Below are 23,674 nucleotides of genomic sequence, written 5' to 3'. Positions count from 1 at the left end.
TTGCACAGCTTTTATTTTTCTATCAATAAATAGTTTAGCCTACAAGGCAGGGAGTAACTCAACCCTCTTGAATAGTTTCTACCTCAGTTTGTATGGTTTGTTGAGTTAGCACAGGATTAATATGTGGAAATGACAAATGAGGTATTTGATACCTAGAAGAGTTGTTTTATTTATTTATTATTTATTTCGTATTTTGTTCAATCCCAGATAGGCTGTGACTTAAAGTTTAATGGCTTTGTAGATACACTGAGACGAAGTTTAAGTTCCAATCACTGAGGCATTGTGTTCTTGAAATTGCACCAATTTTTTCCTCAGAATTTTCAACTAACTTGAAGTGTTTTGTCAAGAGGATTATTTGTGATGTGTACATTTTCAGAATGTGCTTGTACTATTTTGGACCAAAGTAAAACAAAGAAAACAATCTGAAGTTGTCGTTATTTTTAAGTTATTATGCCATGATTTTACCGGTCCGGCCCACTTGAGAATAGATTTTTCTCCATGTGGCCCCTGAGCTAAAATGAGTTTGACACCCCTGATGTAGATGTAAGAAATTATGGGATTGCAAATGTGGACCCATTTGTACCATTTGCCTTTTTCAGACCAAATGGACTGTTAGAGGGATAAACCAATTAGCAGATACAAAATAATGTGGAGAAAATTACCAAAAATGAGATCAGCATTAGCCATGTTACATTGCTTTATTTTATGTCAGTTTATACATCTATACTGCGTACACAATTACCGTACACATACCGCAATATGAAACATAATAACTAATCTGACAGTACATTATCTACAGCTACATGTTCTTCTTCAACATGCTTTCCTCTTGTTTGTTTATGTGAGGCAGCAGTGGGCTTTACAGACGGAGCATCGGAAACATTCGGCACGGATATCACACACTTCACCTGAATATTTCTGCAGGTTGTCCATGCTGACGTACCCTGATGTGAATAACAGAAAAAAAAGGGTTTAATGTTAACACACTCAACAACTCAGAGGAAACTTCTTCCAAAAGATGTTGAAGATTGCCTCATTATCGATTGCACCAAACTTCATTACAGGTCAGTTATCTATTATTATCTTATTAGAAACAGTACAGACATTTTCTCAAAGAACATACAGTAAATGATAACAAATGTTTCACCTGTGAGCGTGTTACTAACTGGATAATGAGCACGCAGAGTGGCTTCACTTTCTGATGAGTCTGTGTCAGATGGTTCAGAACTGCCAAAAGAGTAACAGAGACTTATTTACTGGACAGTTTACAATTTATTGAGATCGAATTTTAAATATTTACAGTGGAAACTTACTCGCTTTTGCAGACGTCACTGTACTCGTCTTCTGACTGGCAACTGAAACTCTTATGGAAACCCTGTAAAACAGAAGGAAGTTCAACTAAATTAATACAGGCTACATGATCTGCATTTGTAAATAAATGTTCCTGGTGTACTTACTTGTGCCACGGACTGCTCATCTTCACACTCCCAAATCAACCTCCCAACCACGTGTCTCACCTCTAAAATAATAATAAGAGGAACATTGTATTAGTTGTGATTCATAAAATTGGTTTACTTTGACATGAATCAATCATTAGAGTGGATCCCAACTGTTTTGGCAATGACCCCTTTATCACAAGTTGATTATATCTGTGAGTTGCAAGAAGTTCAACCAGAGTGACTGGTCCCTTTGAATAGTCTTTATCCACTATTTAAAGGGACTGTATGTAAGTTTTTACACGTATAAACCTTTTTTAATTGTTTTTTTAATTGCCAATGTGTGAACAGGTTGTAACCTAACCTAAAAAATAAGACCTTCTGTGACTTTCTGGGTTTCCTCTATCAGCCTGTAGACTGCTGTATGACTGACGTCATGCTCGTGAGTGAGTGCCTTTACGCTTAACTGCTAACACCAACAAACGACCAGACCCCACCACAACTCAGACTCCAACACAAACTCCACGAAAGCACAAAAAAACAAAAAGCCCGTCTTGCAAAACAGGAATGTGACCGATGTCGGGAGGAAAACTAGGATCAACATCGACCTTCGTTCGGTTTTGGGTATCAAAACGGACCGCTAGCTGGCAAAATTCCTATTGGACAGGTAAGCTGACATTACTGCCAAGCATGTGAAATATGTAAGGGATAATGTACAGCTAGCGGGTCATTGTTGTGAAAGAATCCCCTACAGGGCAATGCCACATCCCGACGCGAAGCGGTATGTAGCCGCTTATTACACAGCTACTTACTTAAGAAATCAATAATTTGACAGAAAAACGGTCCGCCGAAGTCCTACATAAGAACTGCACCCATAGCAACGGTCTGCTATACATAGCAACAGTCTGTTATATAGAAATTACAGACCGCAGAACGCCGGGATTGACCAATCAGAATCGAGCATTCAACACAACCATGTAACAAATAGTGATATTGTGGTTTTAGATGTCAATCACGTTCAGTCTCGAGTGTGTCGCCTCACTGTTTTGACCGATGACCGCTCGCATCTACGTAGTGCGAGCACAAGCGCGAGCAACAGGACGCTGACTGTCGTTGAATTAACGGCCACATGTTTTACTGTTAACAAGCAATTTCTGATTCTTACATAGAGCCCCTTTAACAATAAAAAAGAAAGATAAAAGAAAAAAATAGTTTGTGTAGCAGAAATTTCCCTATCTTGTTAATCATCTTGCAACCCCTCAGACTTCTCTCGGGACCTCATTGCGGGCCTTGACTCCAAGGTTGGGAAACCAATGATTTAGTATGATTTACAACAAATCAATAAACACATTAGTCCTCACCATCCTGTACTGAGGCTGGAGGAAGCACATAATGACCGATGCACACAGACTTCACACTCTGTCGCTTCTCACAGGCGGACAGAAACAAGCTGTGAAAAACCGCCACCTTGTTACAAAGATAATCTTTGCTCTCAAATATCCTGAAAAACAGAATTTAAAAGGTCCCATATTATAAAAAAGATTCTCATGTTTTTTATTATAAAGCAGGCTTAAGTCCTATATAAATACTGTGAAAGTATCCAAACACTCAATCCACAGGGAAATACACACAGCCCGTATTCAGAAACTCTGCATATGAAACAAGCCGTCAGGATTTCTGCCCATTTGTGATGTCACAAATACCCAATATTTAGACTCTTTACACAGATTTAAACGTAAACATTCTAAATGTGTCCCAGTTTATTTCCTGTTGCAGTGAATGTGAATGTCATCAGCTGACAGGAAGTACACATGGACCCAAGCTGTTGCCTAGCAACGCAATTCTGTTGCAATTCCGACAAAATGCGCTAAAACGGAGCGTTTCAGACAGAGAGGGTAAATACAGGCATATTCAGGCTGACAGTATGAGGAACATAAAGTGTTTTTGAACATTACAGCATGTAAACATGTTCTAATAGAAACACAAAATACAAGTATGAACCTGAAAATGAGCAGAATATGGGACCTTTACATCACAGCTTGTAGGGGGATTACAACAAATGATCTGATAGATGATAAATGTTCAGCTTTCCAGTTCTTCATCACGCTCACCTCAGAGTATCTTCACAGGTAGCATCCTCACTGAAGAGGTAATCTGCTGTTCTCCAACCAGCAACGGTCCCACCCTCCGATGCTACAATTCAATTCAATTCAATTCAATTTGCTTTATTGGTATGACTGTCAGGTGAACAATATTGCCAAAGCGTCAATTCAATAATAAATAAAAATAAAAAAGAACAAAATAAAAACAAAAACATATATATATATATATATATACATACATATATACAATTCATTAAGCAAATTACAATATATAGATATTTAAAAAGAAAATGCATGTAAATGGAAGAAAACAATAAAGAAGTAATTAATATTTGTTGTGTCAATAAAACAAATAAAAAACTATTAATAACAATATATTGCAATATCAAAGGATAAATGTAAAAAAAAAACAAAAAAACAAACATGAAGTAGAGGGGTAAATAAAAGGCAGAGTGTGAGTTACATCTATTATGTGTTGTTGTTGTTGTTGTTGTTGTCTCTTGACATGCACTGACAGCTTCTATGGTGATGACACTATTTTCTCCAAGGAGATGTACAGGATACATACACATTATGACCAAAAAGCTAAATACCAAAACAAAGAGTGTGTTTTTAAATGTCAATGTAGGTCCAATGTGAACTAAAGCAGGTTTATGTTTATTCTTCTACAGGTAACACAAGTGTTTGTTTCTACCTGAGAGATTGTGTCACCTAGCAGCCAGCTAACTTAGATTGCTAACTACAGTTAAACATTGACCTGATATAATAGGTTACTTACTCCAAAAGTTGTTGCATGCCTGTGGCACACTGCTGGAAAACCAGGCAGACTTGTTCCTAAACATCTCTACAGTCTTCTCTTGTGAAAAGTAGTTAGTTTGTAAGCTGTTAGCTCTCCAGCTAGCCTGCTAGCTTTATATCTGTTTGTGTCGCATTCACATGCTGTCGAAAACTGTCGGAAATGTGGTCATTTAGAGAAACTGACTACTAACCAACAACAACAACCAGGTAGGAGGTGGACTTTATGGCTGTGTTGTACCTATTGTTTAATGTTTAGTTTGTATATGTTTTATAAAACAGGCACAGCCATACATATCCTGTATTTGTTTACTGTTGAGGATGGTGAGGTGATGATAGTTAAAGTGAGTCACTCTGTTATTCCTTGGGTGTCGTTTAAAGTCAAAGTGGGTATGTATGTATCCTGCTCAATTGTCTACATTATTACCACCAATAGCTAATTAGTTATGAGTGAAAAAGTATTCAGTGTTTCTTCAATATGTTTAGTTCAAAGTCTTTTTATTGGTATTCTGTACAAAATCCAATAAATCACAGAAATAATTGTATAAACAAATTATACCCCCCATCCCTATAGCAATATTACTAAACCATTACATAAGCAGAATGAATTTCATAAACAATTAAATTTATACATATAAATGAATTCAATCCGATATAAACATAAACAAAACATAATACAAAAAAGGAAGGACCAAAAACACAAAAATAAGTGAATTAAAAATAATAATAAATAATAATTTAAAAAAAAAAAAAAACTAAGTTTAAGTTGTGGATTATATGTAATATGGGGTCAGCAGTTTAAAACTTCAATGTCAGTTGTATCCATTTTTTCTATATAGATTAAAAAAGGTCTCCATATAGCATAACATTTCTGAGCACACCCTCTTGTAGTAGCCTATAGAGAATCTTCTCCAATACCAAATGATGTATGAGATCTTTAAACCACATCCTAAAGGTTGGAGGATACTTCTCCTTCCAAGAAGTATGAGTCGTCTAGCTAAGAGAGATGCAAAAGGTATCATATTCTTTGCCTGGCGACTAAGATGTATGTCTTGTGGTGCTACTCCAGATACTGCAGTAATAGCAGAAGGTTCTACGGATACTTCCAAAACATCTGAAAAGGTTTTAAATATCGACTGCCAGAATATATATAATAATATGTTTATTTAATGTGACGTTCACAGACCCTGTGGATGGAGAGAGGATCCAACTGACAGCAGACAGCAGAGGATTGTGTGAGCAGCCATACTGCTGAAATGTCACACACACATGTTTCTGAATGAACTGTGTGTCCACAAGCCAAGGTATTTATTATCGCATGTAAGGTATGTTTTCTTCTCAAATGCCATACAAGGAACTCCTAGTGTTTAACAGCTTTAGACAGAGATAGATTAGCTAACTGTGATCCACATTTAGATTTTCCTTCTTTACCGCCTCCACCTGGTGACTTGATGACACTTATAATCTATAACTGACATACACATAACATAATGCTAACTTTACAGGCTGTTAGATGTGTGTCAGTATGTTTTGTATAAGTTACATTAACTTTAAAGGGACTGTTTGTAAGAATCAGAAATCTGTTAAGTCAACGAAAGTCAGCGTCGGTTTCACACGAGCATCGCTCAAAACAGTGAGGCGACACACGTCAGCTAAAAGCACAATATCACTCTATATTTCATCTGCTTGTCAGTAATGTTAGCTGACCAGACGGAGGTCTCTCCATGAATCACTGCTGATCCTAGTGTTGGCTTTTCCTGCTTCAGCCTCCCGACCGCAGCCGGAGGAAACAGGGGAGACACCGGAGTTTTGGTCGGAGACGATAACGTTTCTCGCTGCGGAGCCCCGTCACTTCACAAGACACAGGAAACCTCTGTTGGTCTGGAGGAGCTGCAGCATTTATTTCTGCACAAACGTCCACTGTACATTCACTAGATATTCTCAGAACTTAACTAACTCTTCTACAGTGTGTAGTGTGCGCGCATGCACTTGAGTGGAGTGAAATAGCGAGAACGAGCGCGGCGTGTGAGTGAAGGCAGTCAGGCAGGCAGGCAGGCAGAGGAGCAGAGGAGCAGAGTACAGCAGAGACTCCGGCCCTGGAGACCAAAGCTACGGTCTCCCCCGCGTCCTCCGACCGCGGCCAACACTGTTTTGCAAGACGGGCTTCAAGAAGATATAACTTTGTGGTTTTGGTGCTTCCGTGTAGTTTGTGTTGGAGTCTGAGTCTGAACAGCATAGCCACACGTGAGCGCGCATGTGACACCGACCTGGATTGATTTATACGTGTAAGAAGTTACAAACAGTCCCTTTAATTAAATTCGTATGGATTGATATCGTAAACTAACTTAAATTTTGTAATATATGGCCCCTTTGCCTCTTCCAGCTTCTCTTTATATGGGCATTTGCCTTTCGCACGTTCTTTATACTTTTCTGATGATGAACGATTGACAGACGACAGATGAATAGACCGGTGACAGATGATGACAAAAATGACGGCGCGCCCCAGAATGCTCCCGACTCCCATTCCCTATAACCTATTGTTCCTCCTCCTGACTGCACATTGTATTGTGTGCCTGTCCTGTTGTTACATTGATGATGTTACAAAGGGCGTCCCTCAGGGATCCATTGTGAGCCCTTTTTTGTTCCCCATTTACAGCAATTGATTTTTACATTTCAGAGATATGGATTTAGTCTCTGCTGTGAGCAGTTTTATTATTGAGAGGGTAACATAATATTAATACCGTGGCATCTTACTGGTTGGGAAATTGACAACATATAGACAAACGTGTGGGATTATCATGGAAATATCGTTGAACACCATAGTCCAAAAGACAACCTCTCATTTAGTGCTTTGATGATGCAGTCGTTGGTCACGTTGGTCCAAAATCTCCCATAGGTATTCATTTAAGTTGAGATCTGGTGACTGTGAAGGACATAGCAAATGAATCACATCATTTACTCTAATCAAAACATTTATAATCATGTGTGGAAGCATCAGTTCCGTTTCTCCATTTATTTATTGAGGATTTTCCTTTGCCACCCAGCAGCAGTGTATTGCAGTACTACATTTCACCACCAGATGGTAATATTTTGTAACATATACAGTCGATCACCAAGTCATGGTCCATTTTATACGGCTTTTAACAGTCCAATCTCACAATATATTTAAAGTAAAATCCTGTATTGACCAAGCTGTTTTCATTTCATTAATGCAACTGCCATTGAGTAATTTGAGCCTCTACAGGGAGTGTATTACCATATCTTCTAAATGTAACTACCTTTGGAAATCAAAGCTGTTGACTGTGATATTGAGCTGCTGACTGAATAATGGTGCAGCTTTCAGTTGATGGAATTGCACATGTGCGGTGATGTGCCCTAGCCTTTAATTTATCCACACCTGGTGAAGGGAATTGGATTGTATTTTTAGTATTAGTAATAAGCAATATTCCAATGCGGTGCTGTTTGTTGGAGGTAAATTCAGTCTCCCACAGATACAATGCTGATAAAACATTTCATTTCAGCTGTTATGTTGTCAAATCTCACTTGTCGACAGCTCTGTGTACTGGCTTGTAGATTCACTCACATATTGGACAGCAGGTTTTGGCAGTATGTAGACATCAGCACCTCTGCTTTATGTTCTATATGTTCTATAATACCCTCAGTGAGGTTGTGTGCAGGTCAGGCGCTCATTGCTGCCACACAGACACACACACAGATCCCGTTTACGAAACCCAATAATGTCGTGTAACCTTGTGTTTTATAACAGCGCCGGCCTATTAAGGAAGATATTGCTATACAGCAGGATTGCAGGTATAACTGATTGGCTATGCTTATTTGAACTCTGAGAAACCAGAGAGCCTATTACTCTGTCACTAAAGGGAATGGTATAGGATGTATCTCCGGCTATTATAACCACTGAGCACACCTACTGCCTGTTAGTGTGACAGGGGGTGACATGCACGCACACATCATGCAGGCAGAGACTCCATGTAGGTTAAACTGGATGCATGTTTGTAATATTTTGGTCATCTTTCCCTGCACATATACTGTCATTGGATGGAGACGTGAGTTCCTCCACTACATACAGTGACTGGTTGAGAGGGGTTCACTCTGTTGCCATGACAACAGCAAAGCCACACCCTGTTTCTTATACCCAACCCCCCAACATGCTCTGCTCCGAACAAAGCACTGAAGAGAGGTGGCTGGTTGTTGGTGGTACATGCACGGAGGTTTAACATGAGCAGAAGGACAGGAGACGAAATTAATCATCTATAATATGTTGTTAATTGACCGTAGCATTCAAAACACCTTTATAATAATATGACAAAATATGAGTTAGTTACCTTTTTATTTTCCTTGCACAAAAAAAATGTATAATATTACTGGAGTATGGATTTTAGTGTGCGTGGAAACCACTCCAATTACCAATATATTAGAATATATCTCTTCTAAGGATAAATAAAATACTCTAAAATATTAAATGTAAACAACTAGTTGATTAATTGATTAGATGATTGACATACAATTAATCCAAAACAATATTGGTTTAAATCATTTATTAAGCAAAAATACCAAACATTCTCAAGAACTAGCTTCTCAATTTGATGCTTTTCTCTGTTTTATATCATCATGTCACATTGGACTCTTTTACTCACTGGGAAATTATGATGTGCATTTTTTTATTTATTTTTTCTGACATTTTTTAGTCATCAGATTAATCGATAATGAAAAGAATTGATTGTTGCAGCCCCAATTAAAGGTCCCATATTATGATCATTTTCCACTAGAACATGTTTACATGCTTTAATGTTCCAAAAATACTTTATTTTCCTCAAACTATCTGCCTGAATATGCCGAAGTTTGCCGAAGTTTCGAAGCATTCGGGTCAGCTAGAACGTGAGTGTTTCAGATAGAGGGTAAATACAGGTGTGTTTGTGTACAGTAAAGATAGACATAAATAACCCACGATGCAATATGGTAGCGACAACAACATTCATAACAGGCGTTGAGGGACAGCTCTGTAAAACAATAATGCTTCAATTTAACTGAAAATATTAAGATTTCACTTTGCTAGGCCTAATATACATTTTAAATTAATTCAGACTTTGATTCTCACAAACCGTCGTTTTGGTCACATGAGGTTGGCACGGGTTACCATGGTTACACGTCTCCAACCGTCAAGGAGGCTCTCAGGAAATGACAATGTAAAATACTGCTTAGTGCGTCCGAAAAGATACTACTGTTTATTCACACAAAAGAACGATAGTACACATATTTACAAGGTTTACATTTAAAACTGTGTAATGGTCTAAATATTGTAGATTTGTGACATCACACAATTACAGAAATCCTGTCAGCTTGTGTCTGCAACCCTCCGTTTTAGCGCATTTTGACGGAATTGCAACAGAATTGCGTTGCTAGGCAACAGCTTGGGTCCATGTGTACTTCCTGTCAGCTGATGACATTCACATTCACTGCAACAGGAAATAAACTGGGACACATATGAATGTTTACGTTTAAATCTGTGTAATGGTCTAAATATTGTAGATTTGTGACATCACAAATGGGCAGAAATCCTGACGGTTTGTTTCAAATGCAGAGTTTCTGAATACTGGCTGTGTGTATTTCTCTGTGGATTGAGTGTTTCAATACTTTCACAGTATTTATACAGCACTTAAACCTGCTTTATAATAAAAAGGACAATGAAAATCTCACTTTTTACAATATGGGACCTTTAAGTGGAGCACTGAAACAACATGTTGATTAATAGATCAACAGAGAATTATTTGACCACTGACGTCCTTGTCTTATGAAATAATAAATACCTTAGGGTTGTGGATTGCTGGTCGTCACCTTAGGCTCTGTGAAACCGATTTTTTTTACACATTTTTCCTGAAGTTTTAGATACAAAATAATTAATCAATTAAAAAAAAACATCAGATTATGATAAAGAAAATAATTGTTAGCATTTAATGTATCATGTTGCAACTGGGGATGTATTACCGTAGTGTATTCATGCTCCAACTGTTACATTTTACATTGTCTCTTGCTCTTTTCTTTGACTCTGGCCTATTGTGTGTTTGTGTGTCCTCTGATGTCCAGGAATAATTCGGATAATCTGAATTATGTAAAAATGACAGGATGTGTCCTCTTCCTCCCCTTTGTTTTCTGTTGTGCTGATTTTGTCCTTTCAGCTTCCCTTCTGCTGGACAGAGTAAATGGCCTGCGGTGGCAGAGCTGGCTGCCCCGGGCTCATCCATCTCCCCTCTGTCCCTTATGATATTGTTCCATTGTGTGGTAGCCCAGATTATTGTATTGCCATTGTTGTTGTATTATCGCTGTTGGTGGTCGTGTGTTTCAGGGCTGCAGCTAACAGTTTATTCATCTGACTATCATTTTTTAGGTGAACTGATTGATCATTTGGTCTATAAAATGTCAGAAAATAGTGAACAATACCCATCCCATTTTCCCAGGGCACAAAGTGGCATTTTTGTATCACTAGTTTTGTCCAACCAACAATCCATAACCTAAATGTATTTAATTTAATACCATATAAGACTAAGAAAACTCGCAAGTTAATTACATTTTTCATTAAAATATTCACATTTTAGAGGTTTAAACCAGAACATTTATGGCATTTATGCTTAAAAAATTACCTCAACAATTTTTTCTGATTCATTTTCTTTTAAAGGTACAGTGTGTAGGATTTGGTGGCATCTAGTGGTGTGGTTGCAGATTGCAACCAAATGAGTACCCATCCGCTCACTCCTCCCTTTCCAAGACTGCGGTAACATGCACCGCCGAGTACAAAACTGTGGTAATGCCGTTCCCATCGCTCAGAGGCCATCCTGACCATAATAACACTACTTTAGGTGCAACGGAAATCAGACGGCAGCACTCACGGCTCACCTTACCGCACTTTCACACGTGTGATGAAGAACTACGGTGGCCTTCAGGTAATGTAAAAACGTGAAAGGCTCTCTCTAGAGCCAGTGTTTGGTTTGTCCGTTCTGGGCTACTGTAGAAAAATTGTGGACTCCATGAAGAGGACCTACTCCCTGTGTAGATATGAAGGGCTCATTCTAAGCTAAAAACACAACAATTCTTAATTTCAGGTGATTTTACACTAATGAAAACATAGTTATTTATATTATATTCCATTACTGCTAATAGATCCCCCGAAATGCTACACACTGTTCCTTTAATTGACTAATCGATTAATCGGCTAATCATTTCAGCTCTGGTATGTTGCTGTAGTAGTACAATATGACATATAAAACCATAATGTCCTTACGAAGATTTGTCTCTGTTTTGACTTTTCTAACTAATGCGACTCAACTGTAATCCGATATACAGAGATGCTGTTTGGGTCTCCCTGTAGCTTCAGTTTGGCCTGGTTTCGGTTTGTCTCGGACTCGCTTGGTATTTTCTGCTCCCCATCCAGTGACTGTGCTTCAGATGGAGAGATGTAGTAAGAGGAGCTGTGCTACATATGTTTTAATTGGACGGTTTTGGTTAAGTGGAGGCTACATACCCAGGGGAATTCAAGCTGACTCGTCTACATGTATGTAATCTTTAATGAAACACGTTCACCAGAAAGCATAAATAATGAGCAGCATGATTAAACATGACACAGAAACAATAGCACACAAGCAGAAAACAAAATTTTTAATGATTTCCCAACTATGTGAGGACTGTGAAGACGTTTGTGTGTTGTGGGGGATGATCCAGTACTGTGGACTGTACTGTAATGTATATTATTTACTGCTTCCAGACGTAAGCAGACAGCCAGTCAGCATTCTCATACAGTACAGTACTTTGTCAGTGAGATGGAGCAGTAAACCTTACTGGAGTTATATCATTGAAGAGTTATAGAAGAGCTGCTATCTGCACCAATCTGTCACCTTAACTTGCATTCACTTTAGTTCAGTGTTAAATGAGCAGTCCATTATCTCTGTCTCTCTCTCTCTGTCTCCATATCAAATCTCTTTCTCTCCAGCTGAACCAACAACATCAAAGGAGTGTGCTTCAAATCGCAGGTGTTGAAGGATTAAGGCCACCGCAGGACGGGGTTTTATTCTCAGCCTCATCTTTGATGTAGTGTCTCTTTCACTCACTAGTGTCTCTAACCGGTAACATGGATTGGTAGCCTAGAGTGTCCATCGCTAAACTGAAAATATGGAGTGTCTTCATTCTCACACAGCGTCATTAAGTGCACTCAGGAACTGGAAAATATATCCTGTGATTAATGTCAGTAATTGCACAAATGAGGACAGCATCTGACAGTTGGAGGCTTGGACCAGGGGCGATATGACGATACATACCGATTTAATGTGCTTCTCGTCAGAGATTTCACCATAACTATCCTCATTCCATGGTAACTATCCTCTTAACGTCTCTGGGTAAAGTAGGTCATTGTGGGAAATATAGATTTTTAGCTAGTGGCTGTATGGATGTCAGTCAGGTTGCTCAGTGTACCACTTTGGTCCATACTGAAATATCTCAATAACCGTTGCTGTACAAACATTCATGGCGCCCAGATGATGAACCTTAATGATTTTGGTGATCCCCTTAGTTTGTCTCTACCGCCATCTGTAGGTTGACATTTGTGGTATTGAGTAATACTAGTAATACTATACTATTGATTGTGTCTCATGTCCAAATTGCACCAAATTTGACAAAACACTCCCATGGGTCCCCAGCAATACACCCGCCAAGTGTGAAGTTGATCGGATGAGTGGTTCTCGAGATATGTGAATGACATACAGACAGACAGACAGTGATTCCTTGCTTTATAGATAGATGTTTCAATAACTATTGCCATAATATTTGGCACAGACATTCATGCCTTAAAGTGCCTTAAACTTGCATTCTTTCTAACAGCCAGCAGGGGTTGCAAAAAGTTGCAAAAAGAAGTCTGATTGTATAGAAGTCTGTGAGAAAATGACCCTACTTCTCACTTGATGTATTACCTCAGTAAACATTGTAAACATGAGTTTATGGTCTCAATTGCTAGTTTCAAGTCTTCTTCAATACAGCATGATGTTCATTTAGTAAATTATGGTCCCATTTAGAGTCAAATAGACCATAAAGCAGGGGATGCTTTAGGGAGTGGCTACCTTATGATTGACAGGTCGCTACCACGGCGTTGTCCGGTCTGGGAGTTGTCCGTGTTTTCATCTTACAACTTTAACCCTTTCACAGTGTGTTTTCAGTTCATGAAAGTTAATTGTAACATTTTTGGTTGCCTAAAAATGTCTTATTCAGCGTTCAGTTGTACTTAGCTCCACCCACTTAGCTCAAAGCATAGTTGTGCCTGAGTACAGCCTCACAGAGTCGCTAGCAGAGCATTTAACACTTGTTATGATTTTTGCATCTATGTGATGCAGTACATGATTTTGCAGGTAGTTACTGTAATTTGCTGGATCAGCCAAAAAACAGGTATTCCTGTTTGATTATTTCACCCGTAAACAGTTTCTCAATTGATTTTGTGCAAAATAGTTCACAATGTACCGTACAGTATAGTAGTATTGTGACATAAAATTACATATACTGTTATATAGGATTTCATTCATATCGCCCATCCGAAGTTGGTTCCCGTCAGAGATTGATGTTTTTTGTTTTACTTTACCCCATAATCTGTGTTTGACATTACGGATAAATTCAGTATTTGACTATTGACAGAATCACAACTTTAAAAAAATCCACCTGCTTATTTGTTGCTTGTCACTGTTGTGTTTTATAGCCAGGTTTGAGCTGATTTACACTCAACCAAATAAGCCAGCTATAAAAAAAAATAATGTGATAATTAATATAATGTTGCCCTCTTTATGTTGTGTTTAAACAGAAAGTAAGATGTAGGAAGGCAGCTGCCGCACATTGTTAGCCACAGAGAGGTGTTTTCTCTGTCTGTCAGACCTGCAGAGAAAGTGTGATCCATATTTAGGCCATAGCTCTTAAAGCAGTCTCTCCAAGGCACATACACTTGACTTTGAATTTGAAGCTGCTTTCAAATACCAACTCATTTTGACTTTACAGAGCACCTTTTAAAATAGAAGTATTGCAACGTACAATAGAGGACTTAACACGTCACTTGAAGCCCAAAATGCTGCATTGTAATAATTTCAGTTTAAAAGTCCCAGTACACATAAACTGTCGCTGTGGTATTTAACTATTAACACAGTGATCCTCCATATGCACAGATGCATCTTATTCATCTTACTGGAGAAATAAAAGAATGTCGACAGGACATTTTAGCAAAACTATACATCCATCCAATCCTTACCTCACCTACTTAATCACACAAAGAGCTAAAACCAAATAAAATGAGAAATGTATAAAAATGCAAAATATCACAGGCAAATATGTTTTCACAGCTCTGTGAACTCACGCTTGCATCTCAGTGAAAGTGAAGCAGAGGAGACAAGGAAAGTTTTCCAGAGTGACCGCTCTGGTGCTAGCTGTAGGCTCTGTGCTGACCTTTAACCCCGGTCGGGTCACCGGGGTGTGTTGGTGTGCTGAGGAGGGACAGGAGGGTACATTGCTCCCCAGACCGTTAAGAAGCCATGTAGGGAAACAGCTGAGCAGTGCCTGACAGTAGGGTGAGATGAAACGTCGCAGGCTCCACAGGCTTACCTTTAGGGTAACACACTCACTCTTAGGCAAGCATATACTGTGTAGACTCATACATGCATCACGTGCACATGCATGCACGGGTTTATACATACGCAAGGCTGCACAGAGGTATCGGTAAGGCAACACACGGAGTGAAAGATGTATTTGAACAGAGGACACCTGCGAGACAGAAACTGCCAACAGAATCAAAGTTTTGACTGACGTTAGCTAAGTTTGTGTCTCACCAAGGACTGTCGTGCTGCTATGCCAGACCATGTGTGAATGTTATTTGCCCTCTTAGTTGCTTGGGTCCACACAGTGAGTCATCTTTTGGAGTTTGGAGGATGGCATCACAAGAAATGGCGGCTCCCTGGGGTTAACACCCCGCTGAGCACCAGCCATCTAGATTAATGACCTGACTTTCTTTTTTCCCTTTCCTCCCATCATCTTCTCCAACTCTCTTCTCTAACTTTGAGTTTATGAAGCTACATTTCATCCAACTTTCTATGTTTTTCCCCCCGGTGGATAGCGATGGAAGAATCATTTATATCCTTTACTTAAAGGTGCCCTGTGGAGTTGTCTTGTCAACAAACAAAAGTTATGTTTACATTCAGTGCTTCTCAAAAAAGTGTGTATCCTTTAGGTCTAAAAAACATGATATATGCATCCCTCCTCATAAAACATTTGCAAAACACTTTAAAACCTGCATTGTTAAAGGGACTGTTTGTAACTTTTTAAACGTATAAATCAATCCGGGTCAGTGTTCCAATGTGCGCTCGCATGTGGCTACGCTGCTCAGATAAGACTCCAACACAAACTACACGGAAGCACCAAAACCAAGTTATATCTAGTGAAGCCCGTCTTGCAAAACAGTGTTGGCCGCGGTCAGAGGACGCGGGGGAGACTGTAGCTTTGGTCTCCAGGGCCGGAGTCTCTGCTGTACGCTGCTCTTCTGCCTGCTTCCCTTCACTCACACACCTTGCTCGTTCTCGCGCTTTCGCTCCACTCTCACGTGCGCGCGCGCACTACACGCTGCAGAAGAGTTAGTTTAGCTCTTTGAATATCTAGTAGATGTACAGTGGACATTTGCGCAGAAATAAATGATGCTTTATAACGTGTTTTCTGTAATGATGTTACATTGTTTCCATACGTATTTTACTTAGGATACGTACTTATTTTAAGCCCAACCATGGCGTTTTTCCTAAACCTTACTACATGCTTTTGTTGTCCAAACCTCAGTGAGTGGTTTTGTTGCCCCCTGCTGGTACTGCACATTAATACAGGCGTGTAATATTCAAGCCTTGGACAGGCAAATGTGATACAGACACGCTATCCTCTGGTGGACGGGCGGGTCTATTACACATTTTGGTGTGATATCAGGTTGACTTAAAAATGTAAATGTACTTAGTTACTTTCCACCTCTGCCCAGGGAAGTGTTTCCAAATCAGCTTTTACATCACACATCATAATTGTATCTGTTGGGATATTAGCCTGAGACCTGTAACTATTACAGTATTAATGATTAATATCCACTTTAATGTTTGAAAAGTGCTCTTCTTATGTTAACAAAGTTAACATACAACATCACTGAAACACAAACTGACTGGAGTGTTGGGTTTTTCCATTTATCATGAAATGATGTAAACAGAGAAAAGTTGTGAACAACTTAACGAATATTATTGGATGTCTGGCTTCTTTCTTATCCTCTGAGACGCTGAGATCTGGGGACCTATTCCCTCTTGTTTCACCAGTACAGGATGCCCCTGTCTAAACACAGGCCCTGTCCTCTTCTTATAACACTCACACACACAACTTGTGTTCTGGCAGTATAGCTCTCAAACTCATACCTCTGTTTTCTGTAACCTGCTGTCAGGGAAAAAGGGACAGATGTAAAGTATATCTCCCCACTAAGAGGCCTCTATTGTAACATTTAATTAAGTTGTCCTCCTTGGACTGTTAGTGTGAAAATATTAAGTAGGAGATAGCAAGATAATTTACAGTAATAGCTACAGTAGCAGTAGACGACCGTTGAAAGAGGAATGCCCAAAGCTTACATTCAAAAAAAGTAAATACGAATAGTTTAAAAAATATGCTCTGGTTTGCTTATTTTATGAATTTTCTCTTGCTTGCCAAATAGCAGGAAGGCTGAGGCTATCATTATTGTGGCAAATTCTAAACTGTTGAGACTAATCTGCCAGCTTGTGTTACTGTTGTAGATCTCCGCTAAGAGGCAACGAGAGCAGGGGACAAGCTGACTGGAGTTTTACACAGAAGTGCGCCATTTGGTTAAAGTGTTTCTGACTGTTGCTGTGTGTGCCTCCGTAGGGCAGGAACATACAACGTGAGTCACTCCACGGTCCAGATCCCTGACTGAAAGGGCCCGCCGATTTACCCGGGGTCATTTATGATTTCAGCAGTAACCTGTCACTCCAAAACTTTATGCTGATGACCTCAATGATGATAAAGGAGCTGATACCCCCCAGTGAGGACAACTCTTTGTTGCCATTTTATCCTTTCACCGATAATTGAAGGAAGGATTGGAACTATTAAATTATGGATTCATCTCTGGAAATTTTGTTTTGGTTAAAGGAACACTTGTTCACTTTCTTGTTGATAGTTAGATGAGAACCACTCTCATGTCTGTATGGTGAATATGAAGCAACAGCCAGCACTTTATGCTAACCTAAGGGAAGTGTATCTATGTTCCCAGGGTCCTGTGTTCTCCAACTTAATATCCTCGTAATATGACACACTAAGGAGACCTTTCAAAGGTTTTATGCTCTCCGCAATGTACGTTTTTCTAGGTCATGTTGAAATCACCCACCTACAACTTACAGCCCCTGATGTGACTGATGGTGGTACAGATCAATTACAATACAATTTATATTTATTCATTCATTTGCACAATAAAACAAAGCAGCAGAAACACAAACACATCAAAACAAAAGAAGCAAGTTGTGCAGCTGAGATTGAAAAAATATATCATACAGAAGGAATCTCACCTCAATACGCACTATAAGCAAATACAAGAGTCACGTAATCAACAAAAGTATAAACAAGCAAGCAAACAAAGAATCCAAACGCAAACTTATGTAGGCAACATAAAATAAATAAAATAATTTAGTGAGAGTGTGTGCGTCTGCATATGTGCATGTGTGTATGAGTGAGTGTGTGTCCTATTTGAATTCTATAGCCTCTTTTCCAAATATGATCTTATAAATATCCAGGGTCCATCCCCTCCATGATTATATTAGAGGTTGCACGTTCCATTGACAATAAATCCATGAAGTCTTTTAAACAATTGTCAATGCTAAAGCAATTGGGTTTATGTAATTTCCAATTCAACATAATTATACGTTTAACTGACAACAAAGCTAATGCAATGATGATCGTTGCAAAGGTGAGTGTATCCTTGTGCCACGGAGGCAGACTAATGGACATTGGGGGTATTTTCACATTAATAGAAGATAATCTTAAAATTACCTTATCATGTTCTCATCCCAATTCTTCTCATTATGAGGGTTTGTCAGACCCCTTGGCGTCTTTTTATGGTTGCTGTAAACACATGCTTAACATTGTGAATTCAAACTAAAACACTTGTTTAGGTTTAAGCAACAAAATCACTCAGTTGGGTTTAGGAAAAAAACATCATGGTTGGGCTTAAAACTACTGAATTTGTAAAGTGAATATGACACTGATCGTTGTGAACACAGGACATGAACGATCAGCTGATTGTAACGTGAAAGTGAAACTTAACGCACGGGACACGAACAGCGGTCTCCTGGATGAAAGCCTTGTGTTTGTTGGACTCTCCCACCTCACCTCCCCTCCCCTCCAAGCTTTGTGTGTCTATTTGCTCTTTATACTACGTCACCAAACTCCTGGAACACTTTCTCTGTTTCTGTTTCTTTCTGTTGCTGCGGATGGGTTTACATTGTAGTAAATGGAAAGCCCGGTGCGTCTCATACAGACGCTAAAGGGTGCCTTGTGCGTTGGTATCACACGCCGATGGGCGTAACAAAGCATTGGTAATTTACGACCTGGGAATGAGAACGGGCTGGGTGCATAAGTGTGCCTACTTCTCCACAGCTGTTTGTTTGCAATTTGAACTTCGAAGATAGCCCTTACTAGTCTCTTACAGTGTTAGTTTATATCAAGAACAACATAAGACACCTACACAGACTACAACCTACTGCTGGCTATAGCTTCATATTCACCATACAGACACGAGAGTGGTATTGATCTTCTAATCACACTCTCTGCAAGAAAGCTAATGAACATATTTCCAAAAGAGTCACACCATTCCTTTAATCAATTCATTGTTTAGTCTAGAATACGGTGAAACACGCTGACCACAATTTCCTAGAGAACAAGGTGATGTCTCCAATTACTTTTTTATTGTTCGATCAACAGCACAAAATATTAAATTTCCAGTGCTATAAAACAGAACAAAACAGCAAACATTTGTGAAGCTGGAACCAGTAAATGTTTTGTTAACTACTTAAATGATGAATCGATTGTCATAATTGTTGGAAATTACTTTTCTGTAGATTGACTGATCAATTAATCGACTAACTGTTTCAGTACTATTTGAGGTTGAGGAGTGTTTTGAATCTAGTTGGTTTTTGCTAGTTGTGGTAGAGTGGATCAGTGATGCGTTCAGGATTTTTCTAATCTAGTCTACATGTGTTTTATGGATTTAGAGAGAAACATAGAAAGCTGTTTTCCACATACTGAAGTCATTCCATACCACACTGAATGACAGATAGGTTTGCTTTCTTAGCATGAAGTCAAGCACATCCCAGATAGGCAGGGGAGTCTTGACAAGAGGGCTGAATGGACGTCTGGAGATAAGTGACATTACGGTGGCATCTCTGCTATTTGTGGATGATGTTGTTCTGGCTTTACTGTAATCTCCAATAAGTAGTGGGGTTGTTTGCAGCTGAGTGTGACGCTGTCAGGAGGAGAAATGGCACCTCCAGGTTTGAGGCCTTGTAAATTTCACTAGTCTTCTTATCCAGCAGCTACTCTGAGAAGAGTGGAGCTTATACATGAGTGAGAAAAAGAGTTGGGACAGCCCGGTGTCGTGTGCTGAGGTTGTCAGGAAGTCCATCATTGAGATGGCTGCCACCTGTACTGGCAGGCGTCTCACTTATTCACTGTCTCTCTTGCCTCCTCCACTGAAATACTGTAGTTACCGGTTTCCGACTTGTTAAAAGTGTTCACATCAATATCCAAGTCGACACTACAACGAGGTCTCACACACTTTTTTGAAAGCTCTGATATGTTCGACTTAATACCATGAAAGTGCTTGAAAACCAAACACACATTGCTTGCCTCATGTCAGCCAAAGTCTGTTCAAGGTAAGGGTTATGGTTGACTTAATGGATGTACAGTAGTGTTATATTGTCAATGCACGGCATTTGTAACACTCACTCAACCAACTCTGTAATCATACCACCGTCTTCAGCTATTCTGATGGTGCGCACACTCTTTTATTTAGTTTAAAGGTGCTCTATATGATATCCAGAACATCAATATAGCAGCAAACCACTACTGTGCATGTAAAGATATAGAGGAGTAATGTCCACCTGAGCAGAGAATGAAGTCACTATCCCTCTGTGTGTGTTGTAATCCAAGCTTCTGTCGGGCTCTGTTTACATTGCCGGAGTGGCGCGGTGGCGCTGTTGCGGAAATGTAGCACCCACCCACCGGTTTGCCCCTCAGGTTAAAGCGGAAGTTATACCTTCCGTGTCTGTGAGTATGGGAGGGTCCGTGCAGACACTACGCTACACCGAAGCGATCTTCTCCGCATGTGTGGAGTGCGTTCTCCGAGCAGACAGTATAAAGAGAACCAATATGCATCCATGGTGTCCTCAACTGTTTGTGAATGCGTCTGTTCGGTAGTATAATCGGGGCCTAACACTGTTAGCTCTGTCGGCACTGTTGCCGTTGTTTTCACTGTTAGCGCTGTTATATTAGCACCGTTAGTTATAAGCCGCCGGCTCAGCCGTCGCCATGTCGAGATCCGTGCGAATCCTGTGGAAATGCTCCCAATCATCACATTTAGCACCTTTAAAACTTTTCCTGTTATAAGTTCTGTGCGGTCTTTACCTCTTTGTTATTACTTGTCAAGAAGGACCAGAGCAGATGCTTCTCCACACTGAGAGGAAGAATATGATGTGTTTTGGGTATCTGAGGGTAGATCCTCGGGTGACGTGATTACACCATTCAGCTTTTCTGGGAGCACAAAAGATCCCCCAAGAAGGAGCTGTAAGAAGTCTCTGATGATACATCTGTGCTGAACCTGACCTCAGCATGTAGCTAGAGAATTTAGAGAAAGAAATATATTTACGCTGACGTCAGTTACTGTGACGTGTTTAATGTTGGTTCATTAATGGTTGAGATTTATTACGATTTGAGGTCTGAATCAGAGCTCTAATTCACAACCAAACTTTGATAAATTTGATGCCTCACTTCCCTTAGTCAAACTGTCATCCCTCTTTCTGTCTCTGACTCTCTAAAATACATTTACCAGCTGGCTCATTGTATCAAGACAGCATGGAGTGAGCATGCTTACTTAAATCAAAATGTGCCTTTCCTGACAGCCATGTCAAAGTTTGAAAGAGAGTTGAGAGTATGAGTTATTCCTGAGCTGATTCCAACGCTGCTGAACATGTTTCATCTCTGACGTCACACACTTTGTCTCCCTTATGTTACCTAATTAGGTCATTTGACTCCACGGAAATGTTTATTAGAACCAGTTTATCAAAGTGCTGTCCTCTCCCAAGGTCTAACCTTTTAGATGAAAGCACATGAAGGATCTTAGCAGCGGCAGTGCATGTAGAGTATGTTAATATTTTACCGTGTACGAAGCATCACGGTGAATGGTGCTACTACTTTGCAGACAGATGAGGAACTTGAAGTTGTTCCACTGGATTACGTCTGTGTGGTCTGTATTGAAAAAGGTGATTTATATGAGGTCTGACTTAATTGGCACATTGATTAATTATGATTTAACAAAGGTATCACTTAGTGTCAACTACTTATAACATCGCCTATGTGGAAAATCATCACTTTACCTACAATAAAATCAATGTTAAGATAATGTTGTCTCCAATTTGTCTTGCGTGCATGAAACCTACATATGTTTTTACAGTTCTCCATTCACACCAGCACAAGGGCAAGCGTTTTTTTTATTTCACACCCAGGCTGGAGACTGTGATGGCTCCCTTGTGTTGCAGTTGTTGGTTCAGGTTACCTCTGCCTCTGGCAGGAAGTAAGCCTGCTGTGACCTTGACCTTGGCCCTGCAAATCTGCTCAGTGCAGCAGAATCTGTCTCTCTCTCTCTCTCTCTCTCTCTCTCTCTCTCTCTCTCTCTCTCTCTCTCTCTCTCTCTCTCTCTCTCTCTCTCTCTCACACACACACACATATATGTACTCTCTCACCCACCCTTTTATCATTTTGTTTTCAATATTTTTTTGCATATTACAGCACTTTTTTTAGCATCATAATGCAGTTAAGCATTATGGGTTTTAACCTCCACATGTTTTCTGCATGTATCTGATGTACACTGTTGAAGGTTGGGTTTGTAGTGTTGTTCAAAAATGTTTTTGTTATATTTGTTGAATTTCTTGTTATGTCCCAACAGCAATCAATAAATCAAATGCTCTGACAAAAAAAAAAAATCCTGTATCTGTGGCAGGACTGTAATAAACCTGCCTGCGCGCACTCTGCTCGTGCACTCATTGCACGTCACCGGAGTCTTCCACAAGCTGCCAGCTTGACAGCTGTGAGTACTAACAATAGCCATGTTCGTTGTTAACGTTCATGATATGTTTACATTCTTATTGATAATGTTGGGGGAGTGGCTTTGGAGGGAGGCCTGAAGTGACGGACTGTCAGTGTTGCCGACTTTCTCTCTAGATTTAGTGACCTTTGGAGCTGGTGCTGATACCCACATTGGAAAAGAGTTGGAAACCCTGAGCTGGGTTCTTCAGTTGGATAATTTTTTTAATCTAGTGTACCCTCTCTTGCTAGTTTCTCAAAATTACTGATCCTACCTTTAATGTAAGAACAGACCCCAACGTGATGCATATCATACAGTCCAACAGAAATTTGGAAAATGAAAAATTGCTTTCTGCATGTTGGAACCAAATTCAGTATTTATCAAAGATGCACGTGTAAATAGTTTGGAGAAATTATAGCAAATTGATTCAAATAGCGAACTACTGATACTGTATAACACCTCAATTTTAAAGTAGAAAGTACAATGTTTTACAGACCTCAAACACAGAGATTGTCTGATACAAAGTCTAGTTGTACACTAAAGTCAGCTTCACTCATCCTTATTGATAACACTGACTTGCCTAATGTGGATGCTATGATTAATCAAAATGTTAATACTTGTAACTTGAAAGTTGTATAGAATATTTGGTGTGACTTTGACAAAACTAGCATTTGAGATGAATCTGGCTGAACAGAGCAGACTGTCTCCACTGTAGGTGTATAGTGGGCGTGGCTCGATGTGTATTTAATGCATTTTGCCACTATATTCTCACAATATAAATCAAATAAAGTAGAAATTAACTGGGGTAATATTGATAAAATTTCACATTTTGAAAAGACAGAAATGTACATGTCGATGCATCTTGTTACTAACTTGACCAAGGGCTATCTGTATCATGGGTGAAGGAAAACACGTTTCACTTAATTTCTTATTTTAAG

General features: G+C 39.5%; 2 protein-coding genes across 2 annotated transcripts in view; one reads left to right on the top strand and one right to left on the bottom strand.

Moving 5' to 3' along the window:
- Nucleotides 1-679: 679 nt before the first annotated feature.
- On the bottom strand, nt 680-4,458 carry terb2 (telomere repeat binding bouquet formation protein 2). Its single transcript, XM_074616411.1, has 7 exons — nt 4,317-4,458; nt 3,548-3,629; nt 2,798-2,937; nt 1,458-1,519; nt 1,314-1,375; nt 1,148-1,227; nt 680-944 (listed from the first exon to the last, which is right to left on the bottom strand). Exons 1-7 carry the CDS (start codon nt 4,378-4,380, stop codon nt 838-840), a joined length of 597 nt encoding a protein of 198 aa, XP_074472512.1. The 5' UTR covers nt 4,381-4,458; the 3' UTR covers nt 680-837.
- tjp1a (tight junction protein 1a) overlaps nt 4,413-23,674 on the top strand; it is a 164,441-nt gene continuing 145,179 nt past the window's right edge. The window contains exons 1-2 of the mRNA XM_074616232.1: nt 4,413-4,543; nt 5,518-5,637. Coding sequence (XP_074472333.1) covers nt 5,603-5,637 — 35 coding nt within the window. The 5' untranslated portion in view covers nt 4,413-4,543; nt 5,518-5,602. The remainder of the gene's footprint in view (nt 4,544-5,517; nt 5,638-23,674) is intronic.

This window comes from Sebastes fasciatus, chromosome 2 (assembly GCF_043250625.1).
Source record: "Sebastes fasciatus isolate fSebFas1 chromosome 2, fSebFas1.pri, whole genome shotgun sequence".
In the NCBI taxonomy this organism is placed as follows: domain Eukaryota; kingdom Metazoa; phylum Chordata; class Actinopteri; order Perciformes; family Sebastidae; genus Sebastes; species Sebastes fasciatus.
This window is presented reverse-complemented; position numbering and strand designations above follow the sequence as displayed.

Excerpts from the sequence above, each read along its gene's own strand:
- terb2 (XM_074616411.1), bottom strand. The coding sequence starts at position 4,380 with ATGTTTAGGAACAAGTCTGCCTGGTTTTCCAGCAGTGTGCCACAGGCA. Across the intron at positions 2,938-3,547 it reads ACCTGTGAAGATACTCTGAG|GATATTTGAGAGCAAAGATT; the intron begins GTGAGCGTGATG and ends TCTGTTTTTCAG. Across the intron at positions 1,520-2,797 it reads TCCAGCCTCAGTACAGGATG|AGGTGAGACACGTGGTTGGG; the intron begins GTGAGGACTAAT and ends TTATTATTTTAG.